At 47.1% G+C, this 24137-nt stretch overlaps 1 protein-coding gene across 5 annotated transcripts in view; it reads left to right on the top strand.

The window, feature by feature from the left end:
* Positions 1 to 24137, top strand: part of NEDD4L (NEDD4 like E3 ubiquitin protein ligase) — a 642187-nt gene that overhangs the window by 300041 nt on the left and 318009 nt on the right. For 4 of the 5 annotated variants that reach the window (XM_063959562.1, XM_063959571.1, XM_063959604.1 and 1 more), the window contains exons 3-4: positions 10271 to 10352; positions 21733 to 21771. In XM_063959562.1, coding sequence (XP_063815632.1) covers positions 10271 to 10352; positions 21733 to 21771 — 121 coding nt within the window. Of the gene's footprint in view, positions 1 to 10270; positions 10353 to 18343; positions 18422 to 21732; positions 21772 to 24137 lie in introns of those variants that run through there. The other variant, XM_063959596.1, reaches the window with a different exon arrangement.

The raw sequence follows: 24137 nt of genomic DNA, 5'->3' as shown, positions 1-24137 counted from the left end.
TGGTGCCAGTTACACATAATGCCCCAGTCTGGTGCCAGTTACACATAATGCCCCAGTCTGGTGCCAGTTACACATAATGCCCCAGTCTGGTGCCAGTTACACATAATGCCCAAGTCTAGTGCCAGTTACACATAATGCCCCAGTCTGGTGCCAGTTACACATAATGCCCCAGTCTGGTGCCAGTTACACATAATGCCCAAGTCTAGTGCCAGTTACACATAATGCCCCAGTCTAGTGCCAGTTACAAATAATGCCCCAGTCTAGTGCCAGTTATAAATAATGCCCCTGTATAGTGACAGCAGGTCACTCGCCACCACTGCAGGACGGGTCCCATCCAGACTCCTACACACCACTGGTCCAGGTCATGGGTCCTCTCGGCACCACAGCACAGCCATTCCCTCTGCCCGCAGCCAGCAGAGCAGACCTCTGTTGAGCTCTCTCCCCAAAGCTGCCTCACATCACCCAGAGCCGTGTCCTACGCACTGCATCATGGGAGTTGTAGTTTTCTTACACTGTATACAGGGCCTAATTCAGACCTGACCGCTGTTGTGCGTTTTCGCACAGCGGGCGATCAGATCTGAACTGCGCATGCGCTGGTGCCACAGTGCGCCGGCGCATGCCAGAGATGCGATTGGCATCTCTGCCCAGTGATCGCCTCTACTTGATTGACAAGCAGAGGCGGTCATTGGGCGGGAGGGGGCGGGCCGGCAGCGCTTGGCCACCGTTTTGGGGGTGTGATCTGGCGTGCGCAGACCGTGCATGGGGCGGGCTGCGGCGGCTGCGTGACCTCACTGGTAGGGAGCTGCGCTGGTAGGGTGCTATTTCTCAGGTACAAAAGCATTGCCGCCGTGCGATGCTTTTGTACCTGTGTGGGGAAGGCAGAGCCAGACATGCGAGGTGGACTAGCCCTGTGCTTGGCGTCTCCCCGTATGTCTGTGAAACTGATCGTAGATGTGCCAAAATTAGCAGGTCTGAATTAGGCCCACAGTACACAGTGTGAGAAAACTACATCTCCCATGATGCCGTGCGCAGAGGATGGCGCTACACACTGCAGCTGCCTTGGCAGGGTCCCGGGCCGGATAAAATACTTCTTCTGGGATGTATAAGGCCTGTGGGCCGGTGGTTCCCACTCCTGCGTTGGTATGACCAGCATCAGATGCGACTCATCTCACGATTTTCCTTGAACTCCCCTGCAGCTCCCTGGCAGTCCTGGACTCACGATTTGGTGTTTTTATGATGCACGATGTGCATACAATTATGACGTGTAATATGGGCTGCACATATGATCAGAGGATGCGACATTCGACCCGCGGGACTGCGCATTAAATAATGCACGATTTTCATACGATGCAACGTTCGAGGCGTCCAAATCATGCATTCGTACATAAAATCGTTCTAGTGTATAGCCAGCATTACTGTTCTGATCAAGCTCATCCGACAGCTCAATTCATTTGAACCGACTTCAATTAGCCGTGGTTTCCCTAGTGTGACGCCCTGTGTTACAGTAACCCAACCTGTGCAGGAAATTTCCATAACGCTCACTCCTGATCTGCACAACTCAATTCTAAATGGCAAGTTGAGGTCATTGCGCCAATGTCGCTCGTTATCTCCGCAGTGTGCGACCTATGTGACGTGCATGAGAGGGTGGGGAGATCATCCTGAACGCCAAGCCAGTGTCACATAAGATAGGACAATGGAGGAGGATGCCAGTGGCCATAAGCAAAGTATTGGAGGCAATGGAATGTTGTCACATGACTGATTGCGTAACTTTTATCAATGATGGAGAAACTACAAATAACAGGTGTATTTCAGTAATTGTCTAGATCAGAGGTTGCCAAGGCACCGAATGGTCCAGCTTGTAGGTATATCCATGCTTGGCCACAGATGACTTAATTAGTACCTTAGTCAATTTGATTTAACCATCTGTGCTGAGCCATGGATATTCTTAAAACCTGGACTGTTAGGGTTTGGAATCCTCTGGTCTAGACTAGTTTGGCATAAATGTCTCAATACAACACTACAACCTATACGTCACACATCGTTTAACGCAGATGTCTGCTCTTCATAGTCAATGCTTTCATTGTCATATTTTACTACTTGAAAATCTGTAAATTATATTTTTTTATTGGGAAGGATGTACCAAAGCTACAGCTCTTATGTCCTGTCATTTTCATTTACCTGACAATCCCCCCAATTCCTCCGGGTAGCAGTTCATTTACCGACGGACACAATGCCGACGCTCATAATCCTGGCAGCCACTGCCCGACAGTCAAAATACCGACACAGTCAAAATACCGATACAGTCAAAATCCAGACGCTCATTATGCCAACATGTTCAGAATGCCGACATAGTCAGAATACCGGCATTTGAAGTGCCGACATGTCAAAATGTTGACATGCCTTTTTAAGGAATTTTTCCCCCAAAACAGACTTGTTCATACTTTACCATCCCAGTGGACCTGGAGGGGGAATATAATAGTCTGCCCGAAGCATGACGGTACACTTAGACGGTGTCCATTTCAACCTATGTTGACACTGACACAACGCCCCCCCGAAAAACTCTTGTCGGCATTTTGAACATGACGGCATAATGAATGTCGGTATTTTGTCTGCGTCTGTATTTCGGCTGTAGGGCAATGGCTGTCGGGATTATGACTGGCGGTATTGCGTCCGTCTGTAAATCATACCGGACGCCCGCCTCCAGGTACTAGAGCCTGGCGTCTCTAGTACCACAACAAAAAAGGTTCTCCCTCAGCAACTGACTGTGCGCCACTGCCTCAGCAGAGCTCAGCAAATGATCCAGCTCGGGCCGGGCCACTCCACAAGCCTGAAACTAGTAAAGTGCACCTCCCTCTCGGTGCCGTGCCCCCTCCTGCACGGCTCACCAATATGGCCCTTACCTGCACGTCAGATTGGTCCCCACATAAAACCTTTTGCTAAGAGTGTCTTCCTGAGAAAATTTAGAAAAATGGAACATGTGTTGGCGCTTATGTGCATGAAGATGTTGAGCAACAAAGTCCCCACTCATAAATTAAACAATGGCAGGCTGGATAAAATATCCATATAAAATGTTATTATAATAAAAATATTATTATGACATTTTATTTAGATGGCGCCACAAGTGTTTCGCATGCGCCGTACAAAGGACAGTACAGGGAGACAAAACTTACAGTAAATAAATAACAAAAATAGAGTACAGGTAACAAAGCGCACCACAATTCTCAAGACATAATACAGCTTAGATGTAAGTAGCGAGGGAGTAATCATCGTACTACTTGGGACTGGCGGCCATAGACAGAGATGAGCCTTTACCAGCAGGAGAAAAAGCGGGTAAAGATTGTCGCTGAGTGGGGGAGAGCTGTGAGTGAAATGTGTAGAGAAGAGGGCTTAGATAACAAGAGGAAAGAGGGCTCTGCTCTGAAGAGCTAACAATCTAGTGGGAAGGGGCGACAGACAGATGACATGAGGTACAAGCAGGTGGGAGGTAGCCTGATGGCAGGGTGTAAGCAAAGCAGAGATGGTCAAGGCATGAGGCAGGGGGATGGAGGAGCAGCATCAGGATTAGGTTATGCATTAAAATCCATGAAATTCATATACCAAAAAAAATGTCCAGGTAAAGTGGCACAGTGCAATATGACTCGGCGGTCAAACAGTTCCGCTACCAGAAAGTCCAGAGATATCTTTCACCATTTAATGATGCTGCGGTTGGCTAGCTTAGAAAGCAATATGGTCCCGGCTGAGGAGCTTGGCACCACCGCAGGAGGCTTTCTCAGACCTTGTGAGCGCCCGCTGTGTGATCCACTATCCAGGGCAGCGTGTTCTCCTGTATAAACTAGAACCTGGCTGGAACACCCCAGATGATGTCTCCAGCTGGCTCTGTTGTCAGTAGCATGGGCTCCATCCACACTACACTCCTGGAGGGAGAGGCAGGCCATGGTCAGCTTGGCCATTTTGCGGTCACGGTCTGTTTGGATTTAGTGTGTGTTCCAGTCAACATCTGGACATGCCCAGACTGGAAATCTTCTTGATCCCACATTCAGATGTGTCCTTTAATACTGTGACTTTAGTTGTGTGGGCGTGACAAGTAGCCCCTCCATGCACACCAGGTCACGGGCGTCTCTGCACCACCCAGATTCTTTATCGCTCAAAATGTGCATCTAATCCACATAAATAACACACAGAAGCAACAAAACTATATTGCTAACGTACACTGGGCCTAATTCAGAGCTTATCTGCGATCACAATCTCTGTCATGTGGGGGGACGCACCCAGCGAGTAGCTCCCTGCCTACGCAGCCCAGCTGCAAAGGCAGGCGGCTGCCCGCCATGTTTTGGGTAGCAGTGGCTGCTTGTAACATCACGCAGCCGCCGCGGCCTGCCCCAGCAACGGTCCGGACACGCCCCCTATGGCATTTAACCGCTGCTGGCACACCCCCTCCCGCCCCGCAACCGCCTCTACCCGTCAGTCAGGCAGAGACGATCACACCAGTGAGATGCGCACACCACAGCGATTGGCTTGGAATTAGGCCCACTGATCACTGGGGCGTGCAACATTTATGCATTTGTGCGCGACTGACTCTGAACCTGTGTATTAAACCTGTCTCAGATGCAGCGGCCATTGCGTGTCCTCACACCAAGTTCCGTTGTGCTACATCTGCGACTCTGTGCGTGTGTAATACCAGTTCCTGTGCCGTTATGGTCTCCAGTACACCGTGAGTGGTGTTCTGCTGCATCTGTGGTGGCATAGAGACACCTAGGGGTAAATTTACTAACATTCGTAATTTTCGGAAAAAGGTCAAAGTTCAATCACGAATGACATCGAAAGTGTGAAATTGCAACTTTTTGAATTTATTACGACTAATTTACTAAGCTGTCGTATTCTGCATTTTCATTTGTTCCGATGTCGATGTCATTCGTGTTTTTTTAACCTTTTTTACGGCAGTGATTAGCAAAACACTGCCGACTTTTTCAAAATGAATCTCGGCCGGATCTGTGTGATCCGTGCTGGGGTTCATTTTTTTTTTTTTTTAAATAAACACTGTAAAACGTAGAAAAAAAATGCGTGGGGTCCCCCCTCCTAAGCATAACCAGCCTCGGGCTCTTTGAGCCGACCCTGGTTGCAGAAATATGGGGGGAAAAATGACAGGGGTTCCCCCATATTTAAGCAACCAGCATCGGGCTCTGCGCCTGGTCCTGGTTCCAAAAATACGGGGGACAAAAAGAGTAGGGGTCCCCCGTATTTCTAAAACCAGCACCGGGCTCCACTAGCTGGACAGATAATGCCACAGCCGGGGGTCACTTTTATATAGTGCCCTGCGGCCGTGGCATCAAAAATCCAACTAGTCACCCCTGGCCGGGGTACCCTGGGGGAGTGGGGACCCCTTCAATCAAGGGGTCCCCCCCCCCCCAGCCACCCAAGGGCCAGGGGTGAAGCCCGAGGCTGTCCCCCCCATCCAATTGGCTGCGGATGGGGGGCTGATAGCCTTTTGTGAAAATGAAAAGATATTGTTTTTAGTAGCAGTACTACAAGGCCCAGCAAGCCTCCCCCGCATGCTGGTATTTGGAGAACCACAAGTACCAGCATGCGGCGGAAATACGGGCCCGCTGGTACCTGTAGTACTACTACTAAAAAAATACCCAAAAAAAGACAAGACACACACACCTTGAAAGTAAAGATTTATTACATACATCCACACAAACATACATACATACTTACCTATGGCCCCCCACGCAGGTCGGTCCTCTTCTCCAGTAGAATCCAAGGGGTACCTGTTGAATAAATTATACTCACCAGATCCAGGGTCCCAGGCTCCTCGTAGCATCCATTTGTAATCCACGTACTTGAATAAAATAAAAAAACGGACACCCGAGCCACGCACTGAAAGGGGACCCATGTTTGCACATGGGTCCCCTTTCCCCGACTGCCAGAAACCCACTCTGACTTCTGTCTAAGTGGGTTTCTTCAGCCAATCAGGGAGCGCCACGTTGTGGCACCCTCCTGATCGGCTGTGTGCTCCTGTACTGACTGACAGGCGGCACACGGCAGTGTTACAATGTAGCGCCTATGCGCTACATTGTAACCAATGGTGGGAACTTTCTGCTCAGCGGTGAGGTCACTTTCGGTCAACCGCAGGGCAGAAAGTTCCCACCATTGGTTACAATGTAGCGCATAGGCGCTACATTGTAACACTGCCGCGTGCTGCCTGTCAGTCAGTACAGGAGCACACAGCCGATCAGGAGGGTGCTACAACGTGGCGCTCCCTGATTGGCTGAAGAAACCCACTTAGACAGAAGTCAGAGTGGGTTTCTGGCAGTCGGGGAAAGGGGACCCATGTGCAAACATGGGTCCCCTTTCAGTGCGTGGCTCGGGTGTCCGTTTTTTTTATTTTATTCAAGTACGTGGATTACAAATGGATGCTACGAGGAGCCTGGGACCCTGGATCTGGTGAGTATAATTTATTCAACAGGTACCCCTTGGATTCTACTGGAGAAGAGGACCGACCTGCGTGGGGCCATAGGTAAGTATGTATGTTTGTGTGGATGTATGTAATAAATCTTTACTTTCAAGGTGTGTGTGTCTTGTCTTTTTTTGGGTATTTTTTTAGTAGTAGTACTACAGGTACCAGCGGGCCCGTATTTCCGCCGCATGCTGGTACTTGTGGTTCTCCAAGTACCAGCATGCGGGGGAGGCTTGCTGGGCCTTGTAGTACTGCTACTAAAAACAATATCTTTTCATTTTCACAAAAGGCTATCAGCCCCCCATCCGCAGCCAATTGGATGGGGGGGACAGCCTCGGGCTTCACCCCTGGCCCTTGGGTGGCTGGGGGGGGGGACCCCTTGATTGAAGGGGTCCCCACTCCCCCAGGGTACCCCGGCCAGGGGTGACTAGTTGGATTTTTGATGCCATGGCCGCAGGGCACTATATAAAAGTGACCCCCGGCTGTGGCATTATCTGTCCAGCTAGTGGAGCCCGGTGCTGGTTTTAGAAATACGGGGGACCCCTACTCTTTTTGTCCCCCGTATTTTTGGAACCAGGACCAGGCGCAGAGCCCGATGCTGGTTGCTTAAATATGGGGGAACCCCTGTCAATTTTTCCCCCATATTTCTGCAACCAGGATCGGCTCAAAGAGCCCGAGGCTGGTTATGCTTAGGAGGGGGGACCCCACGCAATTTTTTTTGAGAAAATAATCACTTTCCCACCCCTTCCCACTGATATACATGCACGGATCTCATGGATCCGTGCATGCCTATCCAATCACGGATAAAAAAAGCAGGTCTGTTTTTTTTTAGCACTTTTTTACGAGTTGTAATTTTTCACGGCAGTGTTTTTTTTTTTTTGCTTTGCACTTCTTAGTAAATGACCGAGATTCATACTTAAACAGCCGCGTTTTGACCGATGGTGTATTCATTCGTAATTTTTTTCTTGGACTTCCAAAAAAATACGAATGCCCTCATCACTGCCGTGATTTGAGTTTAGTAAATTACCGAGATGACACTTTGAAGAAAAAACGGCATCTCGGTCAAAATCGGGACCTTAGTAAATATACCCCCTAGAGTTTGAGGACACATCTGTATGCTGCAGGTTATGGCTCGGGACTAAGGGGGACATTTACTAAGCAGTGATAGGAGCGGAGAAGTGAGCCAGTGGAGAAGTGCCCATGGCAACCAATCAGCACTGAAGTAACATCTATAATTTGCATACTATAAAATTATACAGAGCTGCTGATTGGTTGATGGGGCAACTTCTCCACTGGCTCACTCCTCCACTCTTATCACTGCTTAGTAAATGTTTCCCTAAATTAGCTAGCTGCTTTGCATTCTATACGGGCATATTAAGCAAGCATTTACACTGACTACAGTAAACAGAGCAGACGTGTTACCATCAGTGTACATGGACTTACAGGTGATTGGAATGCATCATAGGGTGTATACGAGGCAGGTGGAGTACACTATTTCCCCGTCTAGTGAGTCATCCAATGTCACATAATGACACTGTCCACTGTGCCTGCTGCTCATTGCTACTGTACGTTATTCCTGGGAGGTAAGAGTATGCGGCTTGCAATCAATAAGCGCTTTCCATGCTGTGAAATGAAAGGTAAGGATTAGCAATTAGTAAAGGCAGGGTAGTTAGTGCATCAGACTGTCGTAGCTGTAATGCAGCATGTGTGGCTGACAGTATCTCCGGGTGAATACCATGTGGGCTTTGTCGCACATCCAGGAGGGATGTTGCGTCTCCTGGCATGGACGGGACTGTGGTTAGATTGGGTGGTTGATGTGGCTTCTTGTATTTGGTGTGTCAGAATCCACCTCACTGTCCTGTCATACATATATTATGCAGACTACGTTATGCTTTTCATTTGCAGGGGTTGCGAGGTAAACTGGGCAGGACTCACCCCTTTAAAAGCTCCAGTAATTGCATGACTTATAATAATAACAGGTGGTCACTGGCTTAACACAAAAGCTTATAGTTAATCAGCATTTTGCATGCATGTGAAGCAATCCACATACAACTATCCTCAAATCGCGTCAGATAGCACCGTTCTGCATGCCACGGACTTAATCTAGTGTGCCTGGTACACAGTCAGAGACTTTGTATGTGGCTGCAATATGAGTAATAAGACAAATTCAGGAGAGAATGCAAAAGTACTGAAATCGCTGCTCGTGGCATAGACTAATACCCCTTTTCCACTGCAGCCCGGAAAATTGCCGGGTCCATCAACCTGCTAATTTACCGGGTCTCAGCTCCGTGACTCCAGTTGGGAGCAGGGTCGGGGGACCCGGAAGTTAGACCCAGGTAGGTTGCATTTACACTGACCAAAATCCTGGGTGAACATGCAAAATCCTGGGATTTTGAAGTCTGTGGAAAAGGGGTATCAGTCACAAAAGCGTCTTTGCAACGTGCGGTGGAAAAACGCTTAAGGATGAGGACATAGCTGTACATTTCAAGGGCCTCAGGTGTGGCCCATTAACCGTCATTAGGACTCGTTACCCTAAATCTTAGTAATAAATTATAACGAGATATAATCAAGGTAAGAGACGGTAATAATGTATTAGCCGGCATTGTAATGTAAGATACACGAGTGTTACCAGCTGATCAGTCAGTGGGATAGAGGATCAGAGAAGACATAGATAAGAGATGGGGCCACATGAGACAGCCTTTTGGTCAGAACTAATCTGAAGCATTTGAAAAACGGAGAGACGTTACAAAGAAAGCTGCGTTAGGCAGCGGACAGGAATTGTCTCATTGCAGCATGGGTGTTTAAGTTACTGTATAGGTCGGATCAGGTAAGGTGACGGCTGCCTGTGCGGAGGTGGTCAGACTCCCGGATCTCACTTGCCTCCGCTAGTTGTAGCTGGACCACTCTGAGTAAATCTCTTTCATTCTGCTCTGTTGACTGCAAGCGTTTGCCTGAAAGCCACGGAGACGTGGTAGGAGTGTTATGAACTGAAACACTGAGCTGATTGCCACCCACTAACAACCTTGTACACATTACTGACATTACGTAGGAAGGAGTTAATGTGTACGGAGGAAGGCCTCGTACAGGTTTAATGCAGGTTGGTAAAGCCTAGGAAGGGAGCGCTAATGTAAAACGAGTTTACCTGTAAATGCACCCTGTCTGCCCTGTCTGTGCTTGGCATTACTTCTGTGTTACCGGAAGCATTAATGCCTTGTACAGTAACATGGATTTACATCAGAACACTAATTACATCATACACTATGCAGCGCCAAGGCCTTCAGACCGGTCACTGGTTGGGTGTGGGAGGCTGGGGAGAAGAATCTCCCGGACAGTGGGTACAGTAATTAATTAGTGTATGCACATTCCAAAGCGCTGTACAGAGAAGCTTACAGTCAATTGTGTATTCACTAGTTCATAACACACACAAACTAGGGTTAGAAGCCAATTCACCTACCAGCTTGTTTTGTTGGACTGTGGGAGGAAACTGGAGAACTCAGAGGAAACCTCGGCAGCACACACAGAGAACATACAAACTCCACACAAAATGACCGTAGCCAGGAATTTAACACATGACCTGTGAGTCAGTAATGCTAACCACTACACCATCCATGCTGCATTGGGTTTCCAGTATATATTTCACCTGTGTGACTGACTTTAGGCACTGCTGGAGGACACAGCGGCCAAAGCATCAAGGCTGGCTGCCTCTTTTTCCATACTGTACCCCGCCACCCTTATTCTTAGTCGCCGGTTGGTTTGATCAGTGTGGACACTCCTTCTGTTCAACTTTTGTAATATATTTATTTTCTATTACAGTGACCCTTATGTGAGACTGTCCCTGTACGTAGCGGATGAAAACCGAGAACTTGCGTTGGTGCAAACCAAGACCATAAAGAAGGTAAGCCGTCCGCCTCCATGGTGCGAATAAGCCTCCTATCTCACAAACTTACTGTACGTCAGACTGGGGGCTTGTATGGGAGGTTGTATGCCATTGGTGTCGAAGGGAAAATCTAATTATTCTGAAATTGTGACCAGATCCAAGAATATGTAAGCAGATGTTTTTTAAAATGGATTTCATTAGAGAATCCTAAACTTCCCTGATATGTCCTAAAATAATCACGATCCTTTTATGGCATTCATTTGAAACTAGATAAAAAAAAAAAGGTGTAATATTATTTGAAGTGTAACCAATCCCTACACACAGTGGAAGACTCGTTTTGAGGGTTAAAGTAATAATTTGGAGCTAGGGCCATAACGGAGCGCTGTGTTACAGATCCTTAGTAAAGGTATAGCCTGCATGTTTCTGAATATAGGTCCAAAACGTATTAAGCCTTAACAATAGCTAAAGGGGGAGATGTACTAAGCAGTGGTAAAGGTGGAGAAGTGAGCCAGTGGAGAAGATGCCTACGGCAACCAATCAGCATTGACGTAACATGTTATAATTTGCATACTATAAAAATATACAGAGCAGCTGATTGGTTGCCATGGGCAACTTCTCCATTAGCTCACTTCTCCACTTTTATCACTGCTTAGTACATCTCCCCTAAAGTGTAGACTGATAAAGAGAGATAAAGTACCAGCCAAACAGCTCCTGTCATTTTTAAAACACAGCCTAACCTGCAGTTAGGAAGCTGATTGGCTGCTGACTGGTCATTTATCACTCTTGATCCAGCTCCACTTTAACTCTTGTTAAGGCTTTAATACATTTGGGCCATAGTTACTGTTTTTGTTCGGTGAGTTCTTATACTGGTTGAGACATATAAGGGCTGATACAGAATTGCATGCAAGGCAGCCACAATTGCATTGCATACAGGTAGCTAAATGTATATATTTGCCTGTATGTAGAGTTGTACGCATCATGTGTCCACATACAGTACACCTACCCTTAAATTGTGCCAAATATCTCCGTTTGGGTCGCCGATGAGTTTGCACCTACGCCACGTCACGCGTTTCACCACGCACTTTTACACAAATTGTGTACCATACATCACTGATTCAACAAAATGACAATGCTAGGCTACCCAGGACACTGGCGCTGGCTCTCCGAGCTGCTGTGTGCTACTCAGACGCTAACCTGGGTATAAAGTCAAAAGATGAAGGACCGTTACGAGTGACCCGTACCATGCTTGACACCATGTAGTGTTGTGCTCAATCTACTACTATATACCAATTCTTTGCAACACAAACACTACTCCTAAGTGCCTAGGCTAGGGCACTATATGGGAAATTGTATGTGTCTACAATGCGAATAAGGTGCTAAATGTGTGCCAAAGTCTGAATGGCCGGGAATCTCTGCTGTGGCCAAGCATCTAAGGGGTTAATTCAGACCTAATCGCTGCTGTGCGTTTTCACAGAGCAGCGATCGGGTCTGAACTGCGCATGCGCTGGCTCCGCAGTGCGCCGGCACATGCCAGACAGCCGACGGCTGTCTTAGCCCTGCGATCACCTCTTCCTGATTGACCAGCAGAGTTGGTCGCTGGGCGGGCGGGGGCGAGCTGGCTGCGTTTGGCCGCTGTTTAAGGGGGCACAGTCTGGGCAACGCAGGCGTTCTCAGACCGTTGACGGGTGGGCCGCGGCGGCTGCGTGACGTCACACACAGTCGCTGCGACTCACACAGTGACGGGTAGCTCCCCGCCTGTGCGCAGGAGCTGCGCAGGTAGGGAGCTACTCTTCAAGTACAAAAGTATCGCCGCCGTGCTTGTGCGATGGGGCAGGGCTTGACATGCGGGGCGGACTAGCCCTGTGCTGGGCGTCCCCCGGCATGTCAGGGAAGATGATCGTAGATGTGCTAAATTTAGCACAGCTACCATCAGGTCTGAATCGCCCCCCTAAGTCGCTACATGCAGCACAAAGAGGATAGGTGTATGAGAACACACTTGTGTGTGGCTGTACCACACCTATCCGTATGGTTGGTCTGTTACATCACTCCATGCTTGCACCGGCCGTATACTAGATAAAAGCAATGTGTCTGATGACAGATATAAATACACGGGGTCTGGGACTCAGGGTCGAAAAAGGTCGAAACACCTTAGGTCGACGCCAATTGGTCGACACACCTTAGGTTGACATGGACAAAAGGTCGACATGAACAAGGTCGACATGGAAAAAGGTCGACATGCGTTTTTTATGTTTTTTTGGTGTCGTTTTCTTCGTAGAGTGACCGGGAACCCCAATTAGTGCACCGCGTCCCCTCGCATGGTGCCTTCGCTCCGCTCCGCTTCGCTCGGCACAGATTACCGTTCCAATTGTAGTCCACGTGGATCGTTAAGTATGAAAAGGTTCGAAAAAAGAAAAAAAAAACATAAAAAAACTCATGTCGACCTTTTTCCATGTCGACCTTTTGCCCATGTCGACCTTTTGTCCATGTCGACCTAAGGTGTGTCGACCAATTGGCGTCGACCTAAGGTGTGTCGACCTTTTTGTTGTCGACCTGGAGTCCGGATACCAATACACGTATGCTGGGACTTTACGCTTCCCACAGTTGCACTCTACTCTCTAAGCTTAATACCCAGTGACGCCTTTTCACTGCAAGGGGAGATATGACTGCATTGCAAAAGGCTCTGAATCGCCCCCGGATGCGTGCACCCGCTTCTGAGCATTCTCAGTGAAAAAATGCTCAAGGTCCTTTCCGCAAAACAGCCTTTGCGTTCAGATCTCCGTCGGCTCCACAGTGACTGTATCCGATGCACTCTTTATAAGGACTGACTGGGGCTGTAATTAATCCCTGTGCGTGGCAGAAAAAGCGGCGTGGCCACCTTTCACCAGTGCGTGGCATCACAGTGCCTCTTTGCATGCCGGCTGAACCGTACGCGATAGTCACTTTCATCAGGCGGGTGCTCTTCATTACGGAGAGTACTTGTAAATCTGTTCTAATCTTCTCAACCTTTGTTGCTGCAGTTTATTGAAGACCAGAATTTGAGTGTGATGCTTTTTACAAATTTTGATTGCCATCATTTGTTTTAATGAATTTTAGTCATTATCTCCGTACATTGCTTCTATTCTGCGAATAATGAGTGCAGCTCCGCTGAAATAATATTTTAGTAAGAACGATTACATCTTTCCGCCGTTACGGTCACACAGCGATCGTGACTGCTGCGGTTTTGTGTCCCAGGCACATTTATATCTTTGGTTCATTTTCGGTCTGCGTTTCAGTAAAACACATGTACCATAGGAATTGATCACGATCCGACCGGAATTTTTGCGTTCGCCCCGTGGTCGCATGCGCAGGGCCCATCCTGTGCATGTACTTGCGGGGCAGGAGGGTGGCGGCAACGCTCCCATTTCCAAGGCGAGATGGAGCGTTGCAGGGGGGCGGCTTCCAAAGAGGGGTGTGGCATGGGCGTGATCGGCGCGGCAGCGTGACGTCACACGCGCAGACGCTCTGATCAAAAAGATGGCGTCGGGCCTTCTGCCGTCGTAGCCAGGAGCCATCCACAATTTCAGTGATCACGCTGGAATTGCAGTGCGATCGCAATTTCAGCGCAATCGCAGTGGGTGGGCTGCGTGCTGTGCGACCTTGCCCTGCGGTGGACGGCCCCCAGCATTCGAGCAAAAGGATTGTAAATTTTGCCGTTCCTAGTGTTTATTTGTTAGTCTGGGATTTCCTCTGGAGATGTCATCAATAGGAAGGTCTGTAAAAAAAATATAATAAAAAAATGATCTGGTTACCAATAATCACTAGAGAATACTCAGTGGCCTGTGGGACATTGTGTGCTACACTGGAATGGTGAAAGGGTTAAAGGTTGTTTTTTTGTGTGTGTGTTTTTTTTGTAACTGGTTTTAATTGTGTTTATTTACCATTTTGGGGGTTTATATGTCAGCAGTGGATCATTTGTGCCAGTATTTGTTCTGTAAGCAGTGCTGTGTGTTGTGTTCATGCACAGACCAGCAGGAAACACGTTATGTATATAGTGTATATGTACCAGTCCGTTCCAGCTCCCGGGGTCAGGCTCTGGTTGTGGCCAGAATCTCGGCTGTGAAATCCTGTATGTTATGCCTTAGTCTGCACAGTTTGTGGCTCTGCAGTTTATTATACAGTGCGTGCCCTTTAGCTGAAAGGTTTAATTACTGCATTTTATTTGAAACCATTCACCTGGGTACAGCTGCGTTTTACCTCTTCCACCAGTTGGTGGTGTTGCAGGAGTGTACCGGGAGTATGCAGCATACAGAGCAGACCTACGTTGCGATATGTGCAGTAGATCATTGTGCAGTCCTTCTAGACCTAGTGTGCGTGTGTGTGTGTGTGCGCGTGCGTGTGCTCTGTTGCCAAGCTCCGCAGCTCTTGGCTGCAATTCAGGAATGCTTTCTGTTTTTTTTCGGCCTGTCCTATGGCAGCTTTGCCCTTTTATTTGCCGAGAGCTTAGTGAATTGCATTGAAAAACCACATTTGTTTTGTGCTGCAGAGTCATGTTCTGCTGTGTTACACTCCACAATGATCTACTGTGGCTGCAAGTGGCTTGTTTTTGTTTTTCTCCAAGGGCTGGATGGCGAAGGGTTAAAAATCTGGCACCAGTTTGCAGAAATGTCTCAAAGGGAAGTTTGGAACGGGATAATATTGTGAACAAATATAGTTTACTTGCAGCTAATATCTACGCAGCGCAGAGCTTTTGTGTATATTTACAAAATTAGAGTTATGCGCTGCAAACAGGCGTAGGTGCACATGCTGCGGAAATAAAGGTACGCGATGACAGATAATGCCGAGTCCTGTTTAAGTCGCGTCTCCATTCGCAACTAAGGAGGCGCGGCTGTTCTGTAACGGAGTGTGTGAAGACAAGCAACGTTTAGTGGGGGGGCGCCGGCGCATCAGAAGTATATATGTTGTCTGGGGCATCCTTTGTACCTACAGATGTGTCTTCATACACCTAGCCTCAAAACCTAGCCTAACCGCAAGCACCTAGTCATGCAACACAAGACACTTGACTCTGTTCCTGATGAGTGACCCTAGTGGGCTTACTTTGCCAATCATAGGGTATAGACGATACAGTATTCCCTTTTAATGAGTCACCTGTTAGTGTCTTCTACTATTGCGTCGTAAAAGGTCAAGACAAAGGTGCGCCCGCCCAGATGGCTCATACGCAGTAGCATTCCCCTGTGCTTCTGCTGCTCCAGGCCCACAGTGTCTCTCCAGCCTGCCCTCTTCTGTCTCTCCAGCCCTCCCCCAAGTGTCTCTTCAGCCAGTATCCCCCCATCTGTCTCCCATCCTCCCTCCCGCTTCTGTCTCCAGACAGCCTTTTTCTGTCTTTCCAGCCCCCCAGTGTCTCTTCGGTCAGCCCCCTTCTGCCTCCAGTCCTGCAGTGTTTCTCTAGCTCTATTCTCCACATCCAGCCCACAGACACCTTCAGTCTCTTCACGTTGCATCTCCTCAGTGGTGCGGCAATGCATGACATCACGTTTCCCAATAAATAAACACTTTATTGTAGCAGGCACTGGCAGCCGCAGGCAAGTAACAGTGGCTTCCCGTACAATCAATTGCCCCCATTGATGGTACCATTAATCGCTAACCTCAGTATTATAAAACCATCCACAGTGAAATATAGATGGTTTCACAATTTACCATCGATGGTTTGTAACAATTTACAGTTGCCTCTTGGATGTACTGTAAGTAGATGTTTATTAGCTCCAATAATTTGACCTGAAAAGGATAATACTCCCAGGAATCTACAGCGCACAGATGTTCTCAGAAGCTCTCATGACACATTACGTGTAACACAGTAAGGATTATCGGTACTTTGCGCATGTGCGGGACCACTTCTGTGCATGTACGAATTGGCCCTGCGACGACGGACTGTATTCGGCATCAGTCAGTGGTTCATAGTCGGATTCCGTTTGTGGGTGGGTGGGGACTGCCTCAGTTCCTCCAAGTGTTGGCATATCACAGCCGTTGCGGGGGAGGGAAGAGGCCAGGATCTACGTTAGAGGACAGAGTTTTTCTGGTCTTTGTTGCGGACGGTATCCGGACTCTGGGTCGACACCTCTTGTTTAACAGTGGATAGGTTGACACTAGAAATAGGTTGACACGGCCATTAGGTGAACATGAAAAAAGGTCGACATCAGTTCTTCACATTTTTTGGGGGAACCTTTTCATACTTTACGATCCACGTGGACTACGATTGGGAATGGTAACCTTGCCCGAAGCATGGCGAGCGAAGTGAGCCACGCAAGGGGACGCGGAGCACTAATTGGGGTTCCCGGTCACTTGACGGAGAAAACAACACAACCCCCCCCCACCCATAAAACTCATGTCAGCCTTTTTTCATGTCGACCTTGTTTATGTCAACCTAATGGCAGAGTCAACCTATTTCTAGTGTCGACCTAGCCACTGTCGACCAATGGGTGTTGACCTAATTGGTGTCGACCCCGAGTCCCATACCCGTTGTGGACGCATGACGGCCAGCTTGTGCGACCACATGGGTCACGCAGCCAGTGGATGGTGCTGGGGAAGATACAATACTGCGTCTTTGAACGCAGTTTGGATCAGTAATGCAGCAGGGTGCGTGACGACCAGGCTTTATTTCTCATGACAATGCAGCCCGGCACTGGGTGGTTCTTTCTGCCGTGCTCTACAACACTTAGGGGTACATTTACTAAGCGGTGATAAGAGCGGAGAAGTGAGCCAGTTGAGAAGTTGCCCATGGCAACCAATCAGCACTGAAGTAACATCTGTTATTTGTGTACTATAAAATTATACAGAGCTGCTGATTGGTTGATGGGGAAATTTCTCCTCTGGCTCACTTCTCCGCTCTTATCACTGCTTAGTAAATGTTCCCCTTATTTATTTATTTATTTATTTTAGATATTGTCTTTATTGCACTTTCAATTCAAATCCATGCTTTTCATCCCACAGACAGGTATTTACAATACACATTTTCACATATAACAGGTTACCATAAAATACTGCTTGTGGTCACACTTGTACTATTTCTTATGGCTAAACTTTAACATAAGTTGCCTTTTTTTTATATCTACTGCCCACTTCGTATGTTTTTCCTGTATTAATAGAAATGCCATTCTCTCTTCTACGGCATATGGTGTAACCCTAAGATCTGACTCTCTATATATGAGTGTATCCCCATTTTAAGCTCTACAACACGTTAACGTTACACATACGTTGTCACCACCATTCAGTGTGCATAATTATAAAAGTTACTAATCTTCACTCTTAAATGTCTGCAACGTATCTGAATTCTACCAAGCCCCAAAGATGAGATACAGCGATGGACGTTGGGCCCTTTTTCAGCCCCCACGCCCCCGAAATTATGTTCCCCATGATATAAGTACCAATGTCCCACCTTATAGACAGCCCTGCTGGCAGCTATACCTGTGTTCCCTCCGGAGAGATTTTAAAAAGGAGCAGATGTATCCTTAAAAGGTTACTTAAGTTGTTTAAAGAACAAGAAACTCTTCAATGCTTCATTGCTACTGTAAAACACTGTAAATTCCTTTCTCACTGTTGCTGCCAAGATTGTTATTTTTTATTTTCACGGTATGATTACATGTTTGTGTTTTAGTTTTGTTTATTTTTATAGTGTTTTTATCAGCATTACTTTGCATTACCGTTTACATTTTTACAAGCTTGTGTACACTACATTCAAATGTTTTCGGTTCCCCGTGATGGGGATGTCTTCTGCTATGTGGTTATATAAACAGGTAACTTTTTTTCATTTTTTAATCCCTTATTATACACAGCTATAATTGTTCCTACACAATAACCCTGTGTCAGAGAGTGAGCGATTACCTTCTCTATATCAGCTGACTGAGGGGTTGGCGTAAGGTGCAGAGAGTAGCTAAACTAGTTTTCATAATAGAAAGCAGCATTGCTATTGGGTAACACATTCATTGTTTACTTTACTAAAGTAGACGTCTAGCAGCCTGCCTGGGGAGTACAAAGGTGCCTGGGAATATGCTGCTTTTTCTTGTGGAACCTCTGGAAATACTTTTGCCGGAGAGCAGTCCTCTTACCACCCAAAGGTCTGTATGAACTGCATTAGCTAGAGAATGTTATAGATGTCAGATAAAACAGCATTTGGGGTTGGGTGGGTTCACGGTGGGGGGGAACCTCTTTGTTTTGGTTCAGTATATGTGTTTTAGGAGTACCTACCATAGGTTAGTAGTCTAGGATGTCGGGCAGTACGGATGGTGTAATGGTTAGCATTACTGCCTCACAGTACTGAGGTCATGGGTTCGATTCCCACCATGGCCCTAACTGTGTGGAGTTTGTATATTCTCCCCGTACTCGCGTGGGTTTCCTCCGGGTACTCCGGTTTCCTCCCACAACCCAAAAATATACTGTTAGGTTATTGTGGCTCCTAACAAAAATTAACCTGTGTGTGTGTGTGCGTGCGTGCGTGCGTGCGCACATGTGGTAGGGAATATAGATTGTAAGCTCCACTGGGGCAGGGACTGAAATGAATGGCCAAATATTCTCTGTAAAGCGCTGCGGAATATGTGTGTGCTATATACATATCTGGTAATAAATAAATAATAAATAGGATGCCGATTATAGAACAACAAGGAGTTTATAGTGGATTGCTTTGGCCACCCTGTGACCTCAGACAAATGACTTTGCAGCGTTCCAGGCAACATAGTTTAGATTGTAACCTGTGCTGACCAGAGAAACCATGCCAAAACAGATCTACTGTATGTACAGATGTGTAATGTGTATATGGGACAACATGAAAACAAAACTATACTGTATAACAATGGTTGGCTCTGCATTTTATGAATTGCCCATATGTCTGGATGCCATGTGGAAACAGGCACCGCTGTTCCCGACGTGTGTTCCAGGCTGGAGGTTGGCGCACCTCTTCGGTATGTGCTGAATCTTATAAGAGACTATTTGTTTTCAAAACACCTACACCGAAAAAAAAAAGATAAAAATCTTGGTTTTCAATAAGGATATTTACCTTCACGGTATCGTCAATGTTTTTGTTCTAACATACCACATTCCACAGTTTGGTCTAGATACAAAGTCCTAGCGGTGTTTACAACACCTCATGTCTAAGGGGTATTTTGTGAGTTTGGAGAATTCTGAGTTTGCGTGTGTGAAATAATTGTTAATGCAGAGCGTCCGTTCTCCTCGCTCCGTCCCTGGCAGCAGGTGGTCACTTTCAAACAGCTGACAGATATACAGTAGATAGAAGTCCACTTTTTTATGTGAATACAACCCCTGTCCTATGTTTAATCATTTTGTTTAAACAGTGACTAGCATGAAAGTAATATTCTTTTTATATAGCATTAATCTGACCTGTCACTGGAGCTCGGTGTGGGGTAACACCTATTCTTTATAAATAATACCAAAAAATGCTTTATTATATGAATTAAGCGGGGTATTTTTTGTAATGAATGACTAATTTAAAGTATAGTCTAATTTATTTATTTTAAAGGAATCTTTTTTTTTTTTTCTACTTTTTTTCTATTCTTATTTATTTACACATAAATGGGATTCACCCGTATGCATATGTAAGCAGCGCCTTGGTCCCCAGGGGAGCGGAGAATCACTTTGCTTCCATAACACGGGTAAATCTTTGAGTTTTGTTTTTATTTCAGTAATAAGTAGGAATTAAAATCAGCCTTATCGCTGGAAGGAGCCTATTAATATCTATAAGGGAGATGTCTCAACTATCTAAAGAGTGGCATCCAATCAGCTTCTAGCTAGCACTTATCAAGCACTTTCTATAAAATGTATAGATAGACGTTAATTGGTTGCTATGGGCAACTTCTCCATTTGTCCACTTATTAGATAGAAGGCTCTCTTTAAGTGTGGGGAGTCTGGTACAGGGCAGAAAGCTGAAGTATCAGACCGTCAGATAAGCTTCTCCCTACTAACATACTTAGGGGGAGATTTATAGAAGCTTGGAGAGAAATAAGGTGGGTGCACAGTAGGCGATGCGCACTTTGCAGTATCTCACAGTGATGTCATGCCGCGGCCGGGCCATCAATACACAATATATGTGCGCTAAATAACTATTAATAGATAAAGACTTGACGGCCACTTATATACCCCTTTCACACCGCCAATGCTGGATCCCACCCGGGAATTGGAAACGGGTCCTTCCCGGGTGGGATCCGGCATTGAACGCTGCTGCTGGCTTCACCGACCCAGCAATATGCCGGGCGGGTTGCCATAGCAGTGGGGGGCGGAGCCGGCAGCGGAGGCGGTGCTGGGAGATGAGATAATCTCTGCGCCGCCTCTTCCTGTTGTAGTGAACGGGTCCCGGGTCGCATTGACCTCTGCCATTAACCTAGTATTCAACCCGAGAATAACACTGCTTTATTGCCGCGTCAGGTGACCCGGGATTTCCGCTATGGCGCTTTCACACCGCATTATACCGGGTTATTTGTGCGGTGTGAAAGGGGTATAATGGGCCATCACACTAAGCAGTGTTGCCGTGGACCGTCACCCAGGGAACGGCACCATTGCTGCTCCACAGCACCTGAATCTGGATTGTTGGGTACCTGGAACAGAACTTGCAGCCAGTAGCAGTTCTGCCTGGTGTGTCTAAGAGCTCCAAACAGTGCTCTTCTTCTTCCTGGAGCCTGCGGTACATCCCCCTAGGCGTGACATCATTATGTCACTGGTTTAAGTGGCGGGTACCGGCACAGGACTGCATAGAGGTCTGTTCCAGTCCTAAGTGTTTCCAGAGGTGGACCCGGTCAGCTCTTCTTTCATATAACATGCTTTACTGCCACTTTGTGAATGCGACATTGTAGAGGCGCTATATTGACACCGTACGTCAGGGAGAGGAAGGAGATCTCTGAATCCACCTCCCATCCGTAGCAAGGGTGGACAGCCTCTGTTATTTGATGTGATTTTTTATCTGCTAGCTTTGATTACTGGAAGCTTCTGTATATTTGAAGCCATAAATATACTAATTAAAAACCTGCTTATTTATATAAACCACCCTATTGGCTGTGACACAGTCTAAACCCTCCTTATTACACTGATTCATCCATTAAATCGTCACCGTTTTCTCATAAGGATGATTCCAGCATTGTCATTGATACGTTCTCGAGACCTCTATCCTGTCCAGGACCCAAATGATCTGTTGGCTATGTATAGATCACTATTTTTAGGTCCGAATTACTCTCCGATCTCCCTAGTCACCAATACACTCGCATACCCCGAGGTCACTGACAGGGTCCCATTACAGAGCCTCCACCTTTCGCCGCCGTCACCTGATCTTTGTGAAAGTAAAGTAGACTCACATTAAGAATGTATAAAAGCATGTCATGATTACGTCTTAATAACGGTCACCTTTTTTTATTTTTTTTTCCCCCAGACACTGAACCCAAAATGGAATGAAGAATTTTTTTTCCGAGTAAGTATGCCTTTGTTCTTCACTGCCTGCCGCTGGAAATACTTTCTTCTTCTTCTTGCCAGTGTACAGTTAATGTAGAAAGATTCAGGCCAGGGTGAGAAGAGAGTGAAGGGGACATAGATATTTATTTTCCGCTGTGTTTTGTCCATTAAATCTTTTTTTAGAACTTCAATTGGTTTAGCAGACAAGCTTAATCTCCCTTCTGCAAAGCACAGGATAAGAGGCGAGTGTAAGTCAGGATAAAGCTCTATCCAGGGGCGAGCCCTGGATTGGGCAAATGGTCACGTATCTGCTGTAGCGCCAATCTCCACATGTAGGGGATTGTTACATGTACACATGCTACAGTCTTAACAGACAGAATTGTAGGCCTCTAGACAAATATCTATCCTGCCTCCACGCCTGTATCCATAGGTCTCATTGTAGCATTGTCCCCCTCCTCTCCACCATGGTATTACTGTAGATCCCCTAGTTTTATTACCACCCACGCCCAGTGCCCATAGGTCTCACTTGTAGCATTAGCCTCACCCTCCCCCCCACCCCCCACCCAGTGTCCATATGCCCATGTGCCCACATGACTCAGCTGTAATAGATCTCCATCACTGGCATTACACCCCCCTTCTGCCCCACTAGTAGCAATAGATGTCCCTTAGTGACATTACCCCCTCATGCAGACCACAGTGGACGTTCCTCAGGGGGATCAGTACGAGATCCTGCCGGACGAGATCCCGGCGGTCATAATACCGACACCGGATCTTGGCCGGCAGAATCCCGACGGGGGCAAGCGCAACGCAGCCCCTAATTTATTCTCCCTCTATGGGTGTCGTGGACACCCACAGAGGGAGAATATGTCGGGATTGTGCTGGTCGGGATCCCGGTGTCGGTATTACGACCGCCGGGATCTTGTGCGGCGGGATCTTGACCGCATACCACCTCGGGAAACGGGTCTTCAGTTCTGCTGCTGGAGCAATGAATTACTAAAGACTGGTATCACTGGCCGGGAATGTTACATATGCCCCTACCCCGATGACATATTACCCCTGACACCCCTCTCCCCCTCTTCCTAATGGCGGTTCTGTTGACAGACATGCATACTTTGCTGCTCTGGGTTTGGTATAGAAGATCTACAATGTCTACTTCGATAGTCTTTAGGTCAACATTCATTAGGATGTCATTGACAAAAGGTCGACCTATGAAAGTTCGACTGGGTGAAAATGCTGACATGGCACTGGTCAACACATGACATGGTCGACACTGAGGGTTTTTGTTTTTTGCATTTTTGGGGTTAATGTGGATAGTTTTTCCATCTGCGACCACCGTTTGTAGGAATGCGTCCCCTGCGGGCTCACTCCGCTCGCCGTACTTTGTGACATGGATAGTCAAGGATGGAAAAAGTCCAAAAACATGAAAAAAACAAAACAAAAACGTGTCAACATGTGTGTGTCGATCATTGCCATTCCAGCCATTTGAACTAGAGATGAGCGAGGTTCGGTTTTACTCGGTTTTACTCGGTTCTCAAAACGGCATCTTATTGGCTATCCAAAACACGTGACATCCGTGAGCCAATAAGATGCCGTTTTGAGAACCGAGTAAAACCGAGTAAAACCGAACCCGCTCATCACTAATTTGAACCTGTTGACCTTTTGCACATGTCGACCCTTTTATCCATGTTGATCATATGGTGTCGACCTATTAACTGTCTCCCTAGACATTGTAGATCTGTAGTCCGGATCCCTGCTGCTCTTGTAGTGAGGCTTGCTTTAATAAATACCACCATGTTAATTTGGTGAATGGGCAAAGTGATTGGTGGACTGCATCTTAAAAAGTGTCTGGAATTTGGAATGTCCACGGAAAACGGTCTGTGCTGCCAAATTTCTGAGCAGTAGATTAAAGAATCAGAAACTTGGGTATTGATATACAGTACTGTACTGGGTGTTCTGATGACCAAAGGCTCCATTTATAACGTATAATGGGGGTCATTCCGAGTTGATCGCTCACTAGCAGTTTTTAGCAGCCGTGCAAACGCATAGTCGCCGCCCACGGGGGAGTGTATTTTCGCTTTGCAGGAGTGCGAACGCCTGTGCAGCAGAGCGCCTGCAAACATATTTTGTGCAAAACAAGACCAGCCCTGTAGTTACTTATCCTGTGCGATGATTGCTGCAATGAGCGACACGGTTATGACGTCAGATACCCCCCAGCAAATGCCCGGCCACTCCCAGAAAACGGTCAGTTGACACCCATAAATGCCCTCTTTCTGTCAATCTCCTTGCATTTGGCTATGGAATCGTCGCCAGAACCAGTGCAAAACCACAATGGACTTCGCACCCGCACGACACGCGTGCGCATTGCGGTGCATACGCATGCACAGA

Source organism: Pseudophryne corroboree, chromosome 1, assembly GCF_028390025.1.
Source record: "Pseudophryne corroboree isolate aPseCor3 chromosome 1, aPseCor3.hap2, whole genome shotgun sequence".
Taxonomy (NCBI): Eukaryota; Metazoa; Chordata; class Amphibia; order Anura; family Myobatrachidae; genus Pseudophryne; species Pseudophryne corroboree.
Note: the sequence above shows the minus strand (reverse complement) of the source record. Positions and strands in the feature narration are given on the sequence as shown.